Genomic DNA, 18036 nt, shown 5'->3' with positions numbered 1-18036 from the left:
CAGTGCTTACTTGTTGCTGCTGAAGCTTTGGTTCCATCTTCACTGACTTCAATTTTTGCTTTTTGCAAGATGTGAGAAACATGAAGATTTTCTGATCCTATTCCAGGAAATAAAAATAAAAACAGCATTTCTTTGAGATACAAGTCATCATCCTCTTTATGAAGTAACCTCAAAGCCATGACAAATTCCATTTCTTAAACGGTATCAGGAGAAGCGACCTCTGACAGTGTTGGTGATTAAAGGCTGTGAGTGACTGTCACCTGCAGTGAATTTCAGTCTCTACTAAGTGAACTGTGATCCTCACTTCGGGGAAGGGAGTCCCAGGCCCCAAATATTTTCAGTGTCTCTATCAATTCAACTCTGGTTACCAAGGATTTCAGAAAAAGAGTAAAATGGGCAGCACTTTGAAAAGGAAGCCCAATTATCCAGAAGAAGCAGGCCAGCAGTGTTATTTTTCAATTACGGAATACCAGACCCAGGAAGGAATTCAGACAGTGTTTATCAATGGGGAAACTGAGGCTCAGAGTGCTGAGAAATGTTTCCAAAAGCCTCACAGTCAGCTAGTGGCAGAGCATGTACTGGCTTTTCACAACAGAAGCCGCTCATCTCAAGGGCACACTAGTAAGAGACGAGTGTCGAGTAGAAGAGTTTAGACTCTTGTGGAGGGCTGGACTCAGAAATATAGTTATGTCTCAGGGATTTCCTGGTAAACCCATTTCCTTCTCAGCAAATCCTCACCATTCCAGCAATACCAAGGAGAATGTAAACTGAAGTTACTATCTGATGAGATTTGAGTTTGGATGCAAAGGCAAAAGGTGCTTCCCATGCCAGCTGATGTTATAATCTACACTGCTCCCTGGCTCTAATGACTGATTATGACCACGATGCACATTGAACGGGGTCGTGTCTCAGATTTGAGTGTACCTGGTCCTCACTGTGAACACCACCTCTTTAGGCTACAGAAGAGAACCCTGAAGGAGAAAGTACAGATTAAATTAGAACTTCTCCAACTTTATTGGGTTGAGGCATTTGTTAAAAGGAAGATTCTGATTCAATAGGTCTGGGTCGGACCCAAGATTGTGCATCTCCAACGGTCCTGTGCATCCCCAGAGATGCTAATGCTGTTGGACCAGATTTCAGAGTTTGAGTAGGAAAGGAGTAAAGGGTGTCAAAATATCTGTGGAGCTGCAATGTCACTGGGGGAGTTGTGTTTGTCCCCAGAACAGATCTACTCAGGTGTTTGCTAGAAGGCAGCTGAGGTGGTGATGAACGAGTTTATCACTCAAGGAGAAAAATATGAAATGAAGTACGAGTCATTACATAGACAATATTTGTCTAAGAAAGGATTGCTATGTTATAAATTTAAAAGCTGAAGAACTGACCTTTCAATCATAACTCTAGAAAAAGTTATGTATATTGGCAAATGACCTAGTTGCTTTGGCAAATAAGAGCTCTCATCAGACTCATCTGAATTTACATTATTTCAGATTAATGGGCATGACATGCGAAAGGACATATCTGGCTATAGAGCATGCTGCTGTTGCTAGGTGAAAACAAGTATTTGAGCACTCAATAATCTTGATTTTTCAATACAGGAACAAATCATTTTGGGGGAAAAAAGGCTAATATCCAAATGAAAGCCAAATTTTTACATAATAGGGACAATACATGAAATGCATCTTTAATCATGTATAGTCACCTAGGTTTCACATGAAATAAACATTGAAATATATGGACAAATGAGTTACGCTGATTCAAATGATCAGTAACAACATTTGGCAACATAGCAAATTAAACCTTGACCATTTTAGGACAACACATTCCTAATTCTAATCCTCCTCCTCGAAGAAATCAGACTCAAATTTTTAACATTTTTCTCAACCTTAACGTTTTAACTTAGACATACTTGTTATTTTTGTGAAATTTGCATTTGATGGATCAAACATCTCAGTCATGCCAAGAATCTTCAAAGGCTCCTTCAAATCTGTTTGTGCTACAGCTGTGAACCTAAAGCAGAAAATAAGGGGAAAAAATCATTATACTATAAATGATATACAATGAAATATTCAGTGCCAGTGGAAAACGTCTACTTAAGTATGATCTGAACACCAATCTAAATTGTATTTTAAATTTTAGTCCCAAGATTTAAATAACAAGTAAGTAGAGAAGATCCTCAGAGTGCTCAAACACTTAATGGGCAAAACGAGCAGTACATCCCAACAGCAAGTCTGGGTGTTTTCGCCCCCATGTGCAATAGGCATCCCATCCCAATATTTAGAGGGACCTACAAAAGCACTCCTTAGGGTGATGGAGAGGGGCAGAGTGCTAACAAGCTGCTGGGACTCTGCATGTCTATAATTCTTGGCTGCAATTAAAGCCACCATCCTTCCTGGACTAGGGATGGTCAAGAGAGGAGATATGTTCCTGCTGAAAGGAATTTTGAAAGCATTTACCGTTAAAATGAGGACAAACATCAGAAATATGTGATATAGTTATTATACTTGGGGATAATGTGGTTTCTTGGGTATCTGTGGGTTCTTTGGCCTGGGGATTATGTAACTACAATCGATTATGTTGTTTATGTAAATATGTCAGTTTCAGAGGATGTTTTACCAGATTGGGGAGGTGAGTAGAACTCTCATCACAGATGGGCTATAAAGGTGTTTGTTTGCTTTTGTAGGGTATAATAGGAAAACTGCCATATCTATTAATGTAAGAATCTCTGCTTAGGTGGTTTCAAAATACTTCCCTGTTACCTAGCTTTTGGGCCTGGGTTCTCAGCAACCTCCTGGCTAAAGCTTAAGAAATAACTAAAACGAAGTTCCTTATTGAAACACAGGGACCACTACTCAACTTTATTATACTTTTATCCATTCCATATAATGATCTATGGTGTGTTTCTCAGAATCTTTTGAAGAGAAGGAATTATGTTAAAAGCTTTTTCTGTGTCATAAGGAGCTTGTGGTCTTGTAGAGTTTCAGAGACCACGGCTGCCCTTTTCTCCTTTCCCATTATAATTATCCTGCCATAGAAAGAGAGCTTTTGCAAAAGCACACCATGGTATTCCCACCATGCAATTTCTGCAGACAAAACAGGGCTTCATGAAGTACCAGGTTTGAGTCGCACGTTGCCTGGTGTCCAGCCTGATCGAGCAGTCTCTTTTCTCTCTCTCTTTTAGGGCCAGGGCATACTCACTTGGGCAGGATGAGCTGCACCCTCTTGGGCACCATGGTGCGCATCCAGCTCTCTATCGTCCTGGTGCTGATGTGAGGGATGATGGCTGACAGTGGGGTGGAGCTCTCAGTCGGCAGCGCGATCAGCATGCTGATGCTTTCCCCGTGGTAGGGCAGCTCGATGACGTTGTACCACAAATCATTGGGGGTGCTGACTGACCCTAAAGAAATCAGAGGCAGGTTCAGTGTAGCCTTGACAACTTCTAAAAGTGGCAGAGGTGGCTACTGGTCACCAGGGTAGCTTCAGGAGGAAGAGAGCATTTCAGTTTGCGAGCTTGCCTTTTTCTAAAAATAGCTTCCTTGGAAACACAAAGATAATCACGATTATTTCTTCCTTCCCTGGTGAAGAATCCGATTTCTTCAGTATAGAGGTGCCTTAACAGTACACCTTTGGTGTCATGAAAATCACACCATTTGTGTTGAGAATTAACTTGTTCACAAGGCTCATACCAATCAGTAGAATATGTTGCTTTGTAAGAACTTGACCCTTGTTATAGAAATAAAAGCATGAACTGTGCTGCCTTAGACACATTCCTTTGGCCAAGGCTAGGTGTGTGAGTGTGTGTGTGTGTGAAGAGAAGGGAGGGGGTAAGCAGCTTATATCAGCTTCCAATGTTCAGGCCCACTCTGTGCCAGGCTCATACCAACCACGTCAACACATTTAGAATCCACTGCACCCCTCGAGGCAAGGGTAAACAGCTCTATAGTAAGGATAAGGAGGCTACAATATATAGAAATTAAGTAGCTTGCCAAGGGATACACCACTGAGATGGCAGCACCAGGACTTGAACTGGGGTATGCCTAATATTAACAATTAATCTTCCTACTTCATTCTCCAGACTACCTACTACTCTTTACCCATTCCAAACTGTAATTAGGGTTTTAGATACTATATGCTACTTCCGCTTGCTAATGAAAAGTCAAGACAGAGTTAAACCAGAATTTCTCAAAATGATGTCTAGAGAACACTAAACTTGCCAGTTGCTCTGTGGATAAATGGATTCCATATTCCAGTAGGTTTAGGAAATGCTGTATACTCAATTCTTGCAGAATCATAATATATCTCAGTACCATAAAGGCTTTGAGACATTGTGAAGGAAAGAAAACTGCTCAGCTCTAGTTATCCCCATGTTTCCAAAACCAATTTGACCTTAGAACCCTTTAATGCCACATAAAAACTCTTTGAGACTGATATTTAAAATATTTAACAACTCAACAGCATGAGCACTGGAAAATCTCATCAGGGGTTTTCATCCACAGGCCAGCTAGATGCCCAGCTCAGATGTCCAGGGCCCAGAGAGGCTATGAACTTGCAGGGGAAAGCATTTTCCACAGGGCATGCCTTAGGATCCTGTGGAAATTTTAAATTAGGCACCTAACGTAAAGAGCTCTAAAAACAAATTAAATGAATGGAAAACCAGTCGTAGTTTTATGGTGGAGTTCTGAAATGTTTTGTTAAACACTTCGAACTTTTTTTAAAAAGTGACTTTGGTGAAGTTCCTTAACCTCTGTGGGCCTCTTTTATGTAGAATGAAGTTATCAGGGATATTAAAGGTGTGTATCTCAGAATCGTTGTGATGATTAAATAAGAAAAAAATATATACATGAGGTGCTCAGAATAGTGCCTGGCCCATGGTGGGCACTCAGTGAATGTCGCCCAACCCTCCACCCCACCCCAAATGATCCAGAAAGGCTACATAGTTGAGAGAGAAAAGAAAGAGCTTCTTTCATGATTTTCACTGATCTTTTATGGGAGATGACTTTGCCAGTCACTTCCTTTGAACGTCAATAAGCTAATGTTCTCCATTTAAGAGAAGAGGGAGGGAGGGTCAGGCAGAAGAGAGTAAGAGAGAGGACAAACTTTACCTTTGTTACATAACAAACACTTTTACTCTTAAAATATCATTTTTTAAGAAGTGAAGCTGTTAGATTATATGACATTACAGTATGACAGGACGGTTCCTCCCTAAGGAAGAAGCATGAGGGCAACCTGTGGAACTGCCTGGCGTAGCCCACCACCCATCGAGCTGCCTTTGCCTGCAGGGCTGTTTGGTGACCCTGGCCGGCCTGCCTTACTTAGCTCAGGACACATGAGCTCCGTCCTAGGTTCTGTCTTGGGGCTACTTAAGCATCAAAGGCAGGATTCTTCATCTTTACTTCTAACTTGTGTAATGAAATGTTCTCCACAGAAACTGAAAAATCAATAGGGAGGAGAGAGAAAAAAACCCCCTAATGTTTTCTTTGAGAATTAAAGGGCTCATTAAGTTCCAGTTCTGGCAGAGCTAATTTTCAGAAACTCTGGAATTTGGGATGTAGTTAATAAATGATGGCTCCGGGGCATGAAATGAAAGCCTATAGGCATTTTGCCACTTCTAAAAATGTTTACTGTTCTTATAAGAAGAATTGGGGTTATTAATGATGAGAAATTACAAATTGGGGTGTGTTATGAACAAGGGGAGGAAATAGCTTCCACTTTACTTTCCCTAGTGAATCTGTCCTCAACTGGTCAGTGCTGTCCTCTTGGGTTATTAATATACATTAGCCATTTGGCATCCAGTCTTTCACATTTGCTTTCTGATTTCTCCCTGGGCCCACTTCTACTCTGATCACGTGAGCTGGTGACAAACGTCGCCATGACTCATCCACCCAGACACCTGTACATGTTCTCTTCACTTGGTGGCTTGAGGAAGTGGGGGATAAAAGAACACCTCCTCCTCTCCTTCCAGTGTTTTCCCAGTATCTTTTATAGAGGACAAGTGCTAAGTTGAAGGGCCCAAGGCCTGGATTCGAGGCCTGGCTCTGTCACCCACTAGCCCTGGAACTTGGGCGAGTAAGTTACTTAACTCCAAAGTCTGTAAAATGGGATAACAGTTCTTACCTTATGAAGAAGGTGGGCGAGTTAAATAAATTACGTGCAAAGCATTCAGCACCGTGTCTGGCACAGAGCAAATGCTTTCATGTATGGATGTAAGCAGCTTTGAGAAAAACCTCACTTCTTGAATGTTATGTCACGGCTCAGTCTAAACACGGAATCGATGTGCCAAGAGAAACCATGCCTGCTGCAGCAGAGCGAGAGGACTTCCGAGAAGACTCAAGGTGGGGTGGGGGGTGGGGTGGGGGAAGAGACCCAGGCACATCACAATCCAATTGCTGAAGAAAGAGAAAAGACACACTGCATATGAAGGGAACAAAGAAAAGTCTGAGAGAAAACGTCTATCTGTAGATAATCATGTTTATCAAGTGATCCCATGTATATACACTTGTTTTTAACTTACTAAGGAAAGGTGTTCTATGTAAAGTCTCACATATAAAGTAAAAATGAACAAGGTCCTCCCACCAGAGGGGGGGCTGGAGAGGGTGGGAGGGAGGGAGAGAGTTAGAGAGAGGGAGGGAGGGAGGGAGAGAGGGAGGGAGGGAGGGAGAGAGGGAGGGAGGGAGGGAGAGAGGGAGGGAGGAGTGTTGGGGCATGAAGCCTCTCATTGTCCCAGACCTCTACCCTGGAAAATGCCCTGCCCCAGGCTCTCTGTTCTTTAACATCTGCAAAATAGATGGAATGCTCTTTGAGGAGGATAATTTCTGGAGTATATAAAAATGGGATATAAAAATATAAAATATAAGTATATAAAATAAAATAAAAGTATATAAAAATAGGTTATTCATTCTGAAAAGGAAGAAATGAAAAAGAGAAAAAAGTCTTTCCTCTCAAACAATCAACAAAACCTTTAATGAGAAACAATAGGTTATGAATCAAGTATTACACACAGGGAGAAGAATTGAGAGCTTTCTGTACACGATGAGCCCCTTTTCTGGAAAGCCCTCTGAAGTACGCTGATTCCCACTTCTAAGTCCTGCAGGGCAGCAGGGAACCAGGTTCACTGAAACATTAAGAACCTGTCTTGGCTTGTAAAAGCAGAAAGAACGTTTTAAACACTTACCATCAAGAAAGCTTTATAGATCAAAGCCCCTCTAAATACCTTCAACTTCAGGTGGCTTTATGGATTTTTCTGAACTCTAAGGAGCTATTCAAACTATGCCTCAGTAGAAACTAAGATACATAAAAAAAGAAAACAACAAGCAGGTGTCACTGTACCAAGGTGTCTATATTCTAGGCGGGAGTGCAAAGGCTCTTGCCAGGAGTTGATGGAGAAGAACGTACGGCTTAAGCAACTCAGTGGGTAATGGAGCTATTTGCTGAGCTACGGAAGACTGGGGAAGACTTAGATGGGGGAGGGCAGTAATACATACATTTAGAACTTAACAGGCAACCAAGTAGTGACAGAATATGGGCAGACAGCTCAGAGGAGAGATGTGAGATGGAAATATGAATCTGGGAATTCTTTGTGGTCTTTTTCTAAATAAGTCTGTAATGTCTAATTCCATAACCATAAAAGCAAAAAATTTCTAACAACTTTGACCCAGTAGTTCCTATTCAAGGAAATTACCATTAGAAGTACTGACACAAGCATCTAAAAGATTTCCGTACAAGGTTGTTTATTGCTGTGTTCTTTATTATAGGAAAAAAGTAAATAGCTATCCATAGGCTATTATGGTACATTTATACCATGGGATATTTTACAGCTGATAAAAGGATCAAGGAGAGCCACATGAATTTACATAAAAAGCTTCCCAGGTATATTATCTCATGAATAAAGCAGATTACAGAATAGAGATTACTGAGTAATACTATGGATGAAAAAAGTTTTATAGACATTTTATATATCCATAGAAAGTGTCTCAAATGATATATCTAGAAGCTATTAGGGTTTTAATTCTGGGAAATGGATTATAGGTGAACTTTTACTTTCTGTCTTATATATTATTTTATTAGAGTATTTTGAAATGTGCTTCTTCTCAAGATTTTATGGCATTTTTTTTTCAATACAGAAAGTTTCTATCCTTGAGGTATTTATACTTAAGGGGCATAAATCAAAAGGGAGTGCCCCTCCTCTTCAATTTTGCCCCCTTTCCTGAATGGTATGAAATGGATCTCATCCATGATCTTGATGACATCTTGGAAAAAAGTAAAGACAAGAGCAATTGAATGACAAAGTTCCAGCAAAGTGATCAGGAGTAGCGAGGCTCAGTGGAGGCAGCACCCGGGCAGCGCTTCTGGACGGGGAAGCCTCGGCCCTGAGCTGGCAGCCTGCCCGCCGGGACTGCCCATCCCTGAGCAGTGAATGGACCCAAACAGATGGGATAAGACACGTGGAAAATGGCTGGTCAGCTGAGTGGACAGCAGTCACCAAAATAAAGCTGGCTTGGGGCCACCGCAGACTGCTGTGTTTTCCTGACAGCCATATTAAGACACACCTGCCATTACTTATTGTGAAAAGCAGCTTTGGTGGCCAGAGTGGGACATGGGGGACCGTCAGGCACACGCAGGCTCGGCCCGTGACAGTGACTGGCTTCCAGCTCCAGTCTACTCAGCGAAAGCCCGATGACAGGCACAGAAAGGAGACTAGAAGGGATGACACAGAGCTGTTGACAGCGTCTACTTGGGAGTGACGGTGGACGGTGGGAGGAGGACTGGCACCTTCTGTTGGGAATCCACTGTAGAAAGCAAACAGGGCATCAGGCTGTGTTGTTTAGGCAGAGTTACTTGCAAAGCATGGGTCAAGTGCAGACAGCTAGGCATAGTACCTGGGGCCGCACACAGTGGGGTATCACCAGCCTGAGGCTGAAAGGGGCAAGAGGATGGGCGGCGACCAGGGGTGTCCTTGCTGAACAGGAAGGAACCGGGGATTGGCTGTTGGATCAGCCCCAAGGCAGGAGCTGAGACCTTTGGGGGGGGGATGCAGAGGCCACGGTCCCTCCGCAGGGCAAGGACTGGGGAGTCGAGGCCCTGACTTCTCCACTCCCACTGCCTGCTGGTTCACCCACAGTTTGTCACAGCCTCTCAGGGGCTCAGGAGAGGGTGGAGGAGGGCTGAAGAAAGGCGGGTATGAATCAGGGAGAGAGGACGGAGGGTGTCCAGCAGCTCTAGAGAGTTTGGATCTTTGCCAAAAAGAATGTGCTTATGCTTTCACTACTTTATATGAAACACACACGTACATTCCTAGACAAATCAGTTCCTTATTAAAAAGCTACCTTAAGACATAACTCTCTCAGTGGCGGACTTGGCCCAGTGGTTAGGGCATCCGTCTACCACATGGGAGGTCCAAGGTCCAAACTCTGGGCCTCCTTGACTCGTGTGGAGCTGGCCCATGCGCAGTGCTGATGCGCGCAAGGAGTGCCGTGCCATGCAGGGGTGTCCCCGCGTAGGGGAGCCCCACACGCAAGGAGTGCACCCCGTAAGGAGAGCTGCCCAGCGAGCAAGAAAGTGTAGCCTGTCCAGGAATGGTGCCGCACACATGAAGAGCTGACACAGCAAGATGACGCAACAAAAAGAAACACAGATTCCTGTGCCGCTGACAACAGAAGCGGACAAAGAAGACGCAGCAAATAGACAGAGAGCAGACAACCGGGGTGGGGGGGAGGGGAGAGAAATAAATAAATCTTAAAAAAAAAAAAAGACATAACTCTCTCTCTGAGAACATCCTATATACTCAAGGAGAGCATTTAAAAAATATTTACTCTTCCACAGGAATGTCTATAGAATCCTTGTATTTTCATCTGTTGACTTATTTTTCCAGCTACAGAAACATACAGTAAATGAGCGCATCCCCTCCCCAGTTTTAATTTTTTTGATTAGAGTATGTACAAAAGCTTGACCTAACATAAAATGGCCTTGCGCCTGGGAGCAGGAGGGCTGGCAAGTAGGGATGACTTTCAGTGTGCTAGGTGCTCAGAGGAGACCTTTGGGCAGGACTTTTAAGGACATAACAATGTTCAGAATGCACTTGTGGAGGGAATGACAAAATTTTACCCAGAAGCTTGGTAACTGATAAGCAAAAAGGAAAGGAGACTTTGTTTACTGTGTTCCTCATGTAAGCTATTTCTTAATGTAAAGAACTAATGTAAAGAACTTAATGTAAAGAACTAGCTGGCTGAATGTACAGGTGCATCTGAAACTAACATAGATTATCCAAGGGTAATATTTAGGACCCACAGGTCCAGGTGTTGATTGCAGACACAAAAACTAACTTGCAGAAGAAAAAAAAAGGATTCACTTAAACTGGATCAAGAATGCTTTAGTCAAACAGGGTATAAAAGACACTCACTAGACTTATTTATCTATGTATGGTCTGGTAATAATGGCAGAGATTGGTCTTCTTTTTTTTCCTGATTGTAAAAGTGGTACATGCTCATTTAAAAAAAGTCAAATAAATAAAAATAGTAAGTCTTTTGAAATCCTACTATTGTTAATGTTTACTGAACATCCTCTAAGACAGGGGTTCTTAATAAGGAGTCAATGAGCTTGAATTTAAATGCAAAAAAACATCTTGTGGGGATGTGTTGGTGCCGGTGTGATGTATTTATTACATGCTGCACAGTATAGTGTAGACTTAGTAAGGGGTCCACGGTTTTCACCTGACTGGTGAAAGGGTCTGTGGAACATAAAAGGCGAAGAACCCCTGCTCTAAAACATCTCTGAAGACATAAATATATAGAAAGTATTTTATGTAAATGACATGAATCAGCAGCTGCCACTCTAGCTTGCTTTCTGAAATGAACCAGACATTGCATATCTCTTTCTATGTATGTTAGTTCTATGTGCTTTGCTTTCTATTTTTTTGCTAGTATGTGATTATCTTCAGAGTATAAATCCCTTTGAGTGGGACTGAGAAAAAGTTCGTGGGACTAACAGTCCCTGCCCCCAAAAGCGGTGAGGCCACCCCCTCCCCGACACCAGAGCCATGACTGGGTTTTATCAGTTTTTGTGTGTTTTTTCCAATCTGATAAGAAAAAAGGAAATCTAATTTTCACTTTTAGTTTTAGTTTTAATTAGTTTTAATTTTAGTTTTAATTAGCTAATGTAATATTACTAATGAGGAGTTGATAATGCTTTCATGTATTTAATGCCCATTTATATTTAGTTCATGAATTGTCCTTCTTTAAACTGTCAACCTAAAAGCTTATATTAGTTATGTACGAATACATAACAAAAAGACTTCCCATAAGCTTTAAAAACGCACCCCCCTCCACACCCTGATCTAAAAGTAACGAGTCAGATTTGTCCCTGGCACAAAGTGGAAGCCCTCGATGGCCTTCCCACCACAGGCACGTTCTAGAACCCGGCCTCCAGCGTAAACTTACCACACCGGAACACGGAGAGCTGGGCCAGCATGGGCACTTGGTAAGATCTCCCATCACCTGCCGCAAACGTTCGCTTCTTGGTGTTCTCAGGTTGAAACCGCGATTTCCATAAACCCTTAAAATACACGGCATTGACAAGGACCAGTCTGGTGAGCATGCCGTCGATGAGGTCTGGGGAGAGGAGATTGTCGATCATACCTGTCAGGGCAAAGAACAGAGGAGGAGAAGCCTCAGGATCAGCAGACGAGCAAGGGCATGAGGCCCTGGTGAACTGAAAAGATCGAAAGCAGGAGCGCGCCACGTGCTTTGTGTCAGCAGTGAAGGAAAAAACACAACTCTCCCAGTTTCAGGATGCTTTTGTCCGACTACGAATTTCATTCTAAAAGTGTTAGATGTCTTAGTGGTACTTTTTTACTTAGGTTCCTTTTTGCTTTGTCATTGAAGATTCAGCTTTTTTTTTTGCGGGGGTGGTTAATATAAAAGTTAGTTCACTGTAGCTTTTAGCCCACATATGTTAAACCCACACACACACCAAACACCTGATATAAATGCAAGCTATTACATTTTAAATGGGGAGAGTAAAACTGTTCCTGAAATGAATTAGACAATTCAGCAGTAAGAACTTTTAAGTTCTTTCAATGGAAGCTCAAGAATATTTCGATGCACATAAACTCGCTCAGTTAGACAGTGTCGTCACTGCTCGTTACCTACACAAGGGGGCACCAATGCCACCTTAAGTCAGGATCTGGAAGGAAAATGTGTAAGCCGCAAATAGCCATCGTTTAATAGCAGGCGGGCCTCTGCCACACCGTCAGTGGGGCGGAAGTTAGAGCTTTTGTGTCCAGCGATAGCAAACCCCTTGGAGCTGGTTCCCTAAGAGTGAAGGCTGGTTCTTGCCTGTGCTTAGAACACAAGCCAGTCCACCTCCACTGGCCCGTTAGGACGGCTCAAGGGTCTCCTCTTGCTATAAACCTTCTCTGACTCTCCTCCGCCCTTGCCACCTCCCAGGAGATGCCTCGCCTGGCCGTTTCCATAAAGCCCAGAGCTCAGGACAGCTGCGGTGTTTATTCTAGTCAATTTAATGTCTCTCTCTACCCTGCAACTAAACTGTGAACTGTGTGAGCAAGACAGTGTCCTTAGTCTTATCACCCTCAGCACTATGTTCTACATACAGGTAACACCCAAAAAATGTTTGAAGCAACTTTTTCAACTTTTGCAGAGATAAATAATGCCTCTAATTGCCACTAGCAGGACCAAGATATAATAAGGGGACATGAAGAAACAAAGAGAGAAAAAAAAAAAGAGGACAAAGAAACATCGGCAGTATAAAGTTTAGAGGCAAGAAGGTCCACAGGGAGCATGGAGAACTGCTACCAATAACTGCCACAAGTGTCCATGTGTCCGTCTGTCCACCCATCCATCCATCCATCCATCCTTGGTTGCCTACCCTGTACCAGGTACTCTTTCTGGTAAGAAAACAAAAATGAACCATGCCCTCAAACAGCTCTCGATTAGAAGGGAGGCTGACATAAATGACTTAGAAAGATGGACAGCTCCAATTGTAGCCAATACCTTGAAGGGGAAGTACTCAGAACAAGGAGAGCAAATAGCAGGGCATGTGACCTGGTCAATGGGGCCAGGGACAGGTGGGTTCCTTGAGGAAGCATTCTTTGAGCTAATTATTATAAAAACTTTTGTTAAACATTTACTAAGTGCCAGGTACATGGCCAAATGCTTCACATGTGTTATTTATACCTCATTAAACCTTCGATTGTTGTAACTATTCTAAAAGGTATCACTATTGTGTCTTCATTTTACAGAAGAGCAAAACAAGGCCTAGGGAGGTTAAGTAACTTGCCCAAGGTTACACAGCTGGTAAAGGGCAGGACTAAGATGCAAACTCAAGCAGTCTGGCATCAGAGTCTGAGTTTTTAACTCCGATGCCACTCACATGATAGAATAAAATTGAGTAGGCATTCACGAGGGGAAGTGGGAAGGGGACAGCACCCCAGGTTGGGGGGGGCACAGCAGATGGTAAGCAGGAGGGCTGGGTGGAAGCCCCCATGCCTGGAACACAGAAGGCCAGGCCCACCAGGCCAAGGACAGGCTGGCGGGGACAGGACACAGCACTCACACATTGGGAAGGGCTTGTGGTCAGCTCTCCCAGTGTCTGCAGGAAAGGAACCATTCCCTCCAGGGGACGACTCTGCCATCTCTAGGACCCAGACTGCTGGAGCTCCAAGGCCCCATGTTGTCATGCTGCTCAGGGGGGCGGTTCACCTTGAGGAGGCCATTTGGAAACGTGTGGGAGTGCTCTTTGGGAAGAGTGGGCAGTGGCCAGAGATGGCTGCCTGCCCTGCTGGGTTCAAAAGAATCCCACACAAGGAAGGACTGTCCTGCTTTCTGCATGGCCTTCAAATGCCCCACTGGATATTCATGTTCGTGAGGAACCTGCTTATCATTCTGTGAGCCCAGAACTTCACTCTTTTAGGTAAAACAAAGCAAAAACAAAAAATGAACCATGCACGTAAACAAGGTATTTTTTACATGCTTTTAGTGTTCACTGAATTTGCCAGGAATGCAACCAACATGCAAAATCAAGTGGAGGCAGTACTTTGTTTTGTTTAGAAATGAACTGAGAGTTTTGTGCCATTTCAGAAAAACTGTGAGCAATGACAACACAGCACAACATACCCACAGGGTCTGCTTTTGTAGCTGTCAATTCACAATTATTTCAAGATCCCAACTACGTTATGTGCTCAGGGATGGCTGTACCCAAGTCAGAATTTTGAAAGCAGCAAACGAGAAGCCACTTGTCACATACCAGGGATGCTCAATAAGTTTAACAGTGGATTTCTCACCAAGAGGTCAGAAGACAGGGGGATGGTATATTTAAAGTCCTTAAAGAAAAAAACAGTTTAAGAATTCTGTATCTGGCAAAATTACCTTTCAAAAATGGAGAAATTAAGACATTTACAGATACAAAAGCTAAGAGAGTTGCATACTACTGAAACTAGATTGGTAGTAGTTGAACTAGGTTGTCATTGGACCAGGGTTGTGAAAAGACACTGATATAAAGGCAGTGGTCACCAGAGGTTCTAAGGAAGAACAGGTATAATATGGGGCATCTTTGGGACATTGGAATTGTTCTGCATGATACTGCAATGATGGGTACAGGCCATTCCACATTTTGTCAAAACCTATAAAATTGTGTGGTGCAAAATGTAAACCATAACGTGAACTATAGACCATGGTTAGTAGCAATGCCTCAAAATGTGTTCATCAGTTGTAACCAACGTACCCTACTAATGAAAGATGTTGTTAACGGGGAAAAGCGTAGGAGGAGGAGGGGTGAGGTACATGGGAAGCCCCTATATTTTCGATGTGCCATTTATGTAATCTAAAGTGTCTTTAAAAATTAAATTAAAAAAAAAAAAGAGGGAGTGGGGTCTGAAAGCATGGAAAAGCACTGCTTGTGCTAGTCATTCCTTTTTGGCCTTGGAGATGTGGTAAGCATTGATTGAGATGACACTTGTCAAAGCCGTAAACTAGTGTGATTTAATACGACCTAATCCTGAAGGTAAAGAAAGGTGCAGTGGCTAACGGGAGCAGTGGCATCCGCAGTCACACGGCCATCGAGAGCCAGAGTCAGGACCAGGCTCCAGCTGGGAGCGCCCTCCGCTTCCTACCACTGTTCTCAGGGCCACGGAACCCAGCAGGTCAGGAAGACTGCTGACCGCCCCCACCTGCTGGGCTCTGCATGGGTTTCAAGAAGGGAGCCCAGATCACGTGGTCGAGGACCACCGTGGATCTACCGAAACTACCCTGGGGCCCTCCCCAAGGTGTCTGTCCACCTCTTCGCTAGTACTCAGGTGTGCGCAGACATTCACGTAGATGAGAATGGTGATGCTGGCCCAGAGGGTAGCTTGGGGGAGGACTTCTTTTCAAGCCTTCCTCAGTGACTGACTCAGGGCATGGGGGCCCAGGGACCTGCCTTCTGAACGTGATTCCCAGGTGATTCTGACACAGACACACCAGGAACCGTGCTTCAAGAACAGCATCCTGAAAAGCCAGTGTTTCCCCAAAGTTTGCCTTTGGGCTGCTTCCCTCCTCTTTAGTTTCTCTTGCTTCCACTTTTGTGGCTTCACTGCCCGATTTATGGCATTTTATGAATAAAGCTGCCCCAATCTATATTTCTAGCCCAAGCGTTCCTCTGTGGTTCTAGACTTGCACCTTTCTTGAATGTTTCTCCCTACACCTCTGGTTTATGACCTGAACAGGTTGAAAACACCAACTAAGACATTTCCTTAGTTTAATGGGAGAAGAGACACATGCAAATATGCAATCGTTACACATGTAAATGTGCACTCTTCGAGCACAAAAAGGCATACTTCTAGCACCAAAGCAGGGGTGCCTACTTCTGGGGGACGGCAGAAGCAAGGGGCAGGGAAGGCTAGGGGAGAGAGTCATCCTGACCCTTAAAGGATGGGGAGGACATTCCAGGCAAAGGGGATGGCAGGTGCCAAAGCAGTAAAGGAAAGGCAATAAAGCCTTGGAAACCCTGACAGCCTGGGGGCAAGGATTTCCTGGAGAAAGACACGGCAAGGGAAGGAGAGGCTGTATTCTGCCCATGCTACAGGGAGAAAAAGGGCCCAAGGGAGGGGGTGAGCAGTGGCAACATTCAAAGGGTGAGGCAGGTGGGCTCAGTCCGGGCCAGGGTCAGTCCAGGTCCAGGCACTTCACACCTGCAGGGCCCACTGGACCTCTCAACGCCAGCTGCAATTTTAGAGCCTCACATTTTCATTCACAAGGGTAAAACCAGACTAAATGGGTCCTGGGAAGCTGCAGCTACTCACCTCTGGTTTCATTTTTAACCCACAAATTGATGGAATCACAGGCGGACGCTGGCTCCTCGAAGTTCACGTTCCGGACTTCACACTGAAACACATTTTTGTTCCTCATAACAAAAGGCACTTCCATTTTAAAGCCATTCTTAACAAAAGCTGCATTAGCCACTGTCACAATATCCTTATTCTTCTTGGAGACGATGGCCTTGTTAATCTTCTTTAACACCTTACCGACTCCTGAAGGAGAAATTAGAAAATGCAGCCATATTTCCAAGAGAATTCAGAAAAGTGTTTTTTTAAAATCCCTTATATTATGGCATGTAAGGACAGTACAAACAAGATTAAACAGCAAGAGATGAAGTCTTCTGCCTTCTCACTGTCTTTTTCTTTAAAAAAAAAAACAAAAAACTGAGGGGTGGGGGCAGGAAATGAAATATCTACTAATGAAAGAGAATTAGAAGGCATTTGTAGCTAGCATCACAACACATATTCAAGGCATTTTCCACACCTCCCCCACCTAGACCTCATCCTCCAGGCAGTCCTTGTGGGTAGTGAGTCAATACGAATGCTGGCATGCACCTCAATTTTGAAGCTGCATTGAAGCGCCAATGAGGAATATATAAATATATCTTAAAGGAATCTTCCTAATTCTCTCTCTCATTCTCTTTTTATTTTTATACTCTCAAGCACTAATTTCTTTACTGCCAAAGGTTTCACAATGCTTTTTCTATTACCTATTTTGGAAAAAATGAATTAAAAAAGCATTAGGAAGACTACAAAAAATTGCCATATGCCCCCATCCAGAACAATGTGATTTTTACTTGATATGGAGCTCAAAATGAAAGGAGATTAATTTTATGGCAATGGAAGCTTTATTTTACACAAGCCATTTGTATATGCTCCATTTAGTTTTAGAGCATGAAAAAAGAGGAAAATAGGTTGTAAGAATGAAAAGTATTTCTATAGAGAGTAAGAATTACAGCTCCTCTATAATTACTTGGGGTCTTTTCAAGAGGACCTGTCCCCAAACAGTCCTGCCAGAGTCACCTTGACCTGAGGAGTCTACTTGCCTCCTTCTTCAGATTCCCTAATTAAGGGTGGGGTCCACGTTGGGGGGGGGGGGGCTGTAGAGGGCTTTGCATCTCTTACAGGGTCCTTTCTTAGACTCTTCCTGACTCCACTCTTCTCAACTGTTCTGTGGGGCAGGCTTGGCAGGAGCTGTCAGTCCCATTTTACCAGTAAGGGGACTGTAGCTTTCAGAGACTAAAAGATACTTCCAAGGCCAAGTTCCAGTACCTGGCAGCCATACAACCTGCACAAGGCATAGTCTCCTACAGGGAAAAGCTCAGGGCCAATCTTCCTCCACTGCCCCAAGCTGCCCTGCTTCCTCCTCAACGAGAGCATCAATGCTGAGAGCTCTCAGGGCTGAGCCCCAACTGCAGCCTGAAAAACCACTCGGGCTCCTCTTGGGTGTGACCGTCACACAAACTGCAGTAGTGCTTAACAAAGTGACTGCTAGCTATTCTGGAGGAAAAAAGGTTGGGGGAAGAACAGTTTCCAACCTGCCAATGTTGTTGAAACTTTAGAATTACTGACTTAAAATTAAGCGACTCAGCATCAAAGCAAACAACGCCTGCCTAGGTGCTGTTCTGGAATTGCATCAGCCACCAGGGCCTGGTTTGCACTGGGCAAGGCTGTACATTCTAGCAGTGATCCTCTACGAAGTTATAAATCACCAAGTGTTTTCTGAACTTCCAGGC

General features: G+C 43.6%; 1 protein-coding gene across 1 annotated transcript in view; it reads right to left on the bottom strand.

The window, feature by feature from the left end:
* SERPINE2 (serpin family E member 2) overlaps positions 1–18036 on the bottom strand; it is a 58646-nt gene that overhangs the window by 4330 nt on the left and 36280 nt on the right. The window contains exons 3-7 of the mRNA XM_004457377.5: positions 16286–16513; positions 11430–11627; positions 3196–3394; positions 1907–2007; positions 11–97 (exon numbers count right to left, since the gene is read on the bottom strand). Of these exons, the coding sequence (XP_004457434.1) occupies positions 11–97; positions 1907–2007; positions 3196–3394; positions 11430–11627; positions 16286–16513 (813 nt within the window). The remainder of the gene's footprint in view (positions 1–10; positions 98–1906; positions 2008–3195; positions 3395–11429; positions 11628–16285; positions 16514–18036) is intronic.

The sequence above is a fragment of the Dasypus novemcinctus genome, chromosome 7, assembly GCF_030445035.2.
Source record: "Dasypus novemcinctus isolate mDasNov1 chromosome 7, mDasNov1.1.hap2, whole genome shotgun sequence".
NCBI classification, from domain to species: Eukaryota; Metazoa; Chordata; class Mammalia; order Cingulata; family Dasypodidae; genus Dasypus; species Dasypus novemcinctus.
Note: the sequence above shows the minus strand (reverse complement) of the source record. Positions and strands in the feature narration are given on the sequence as shown.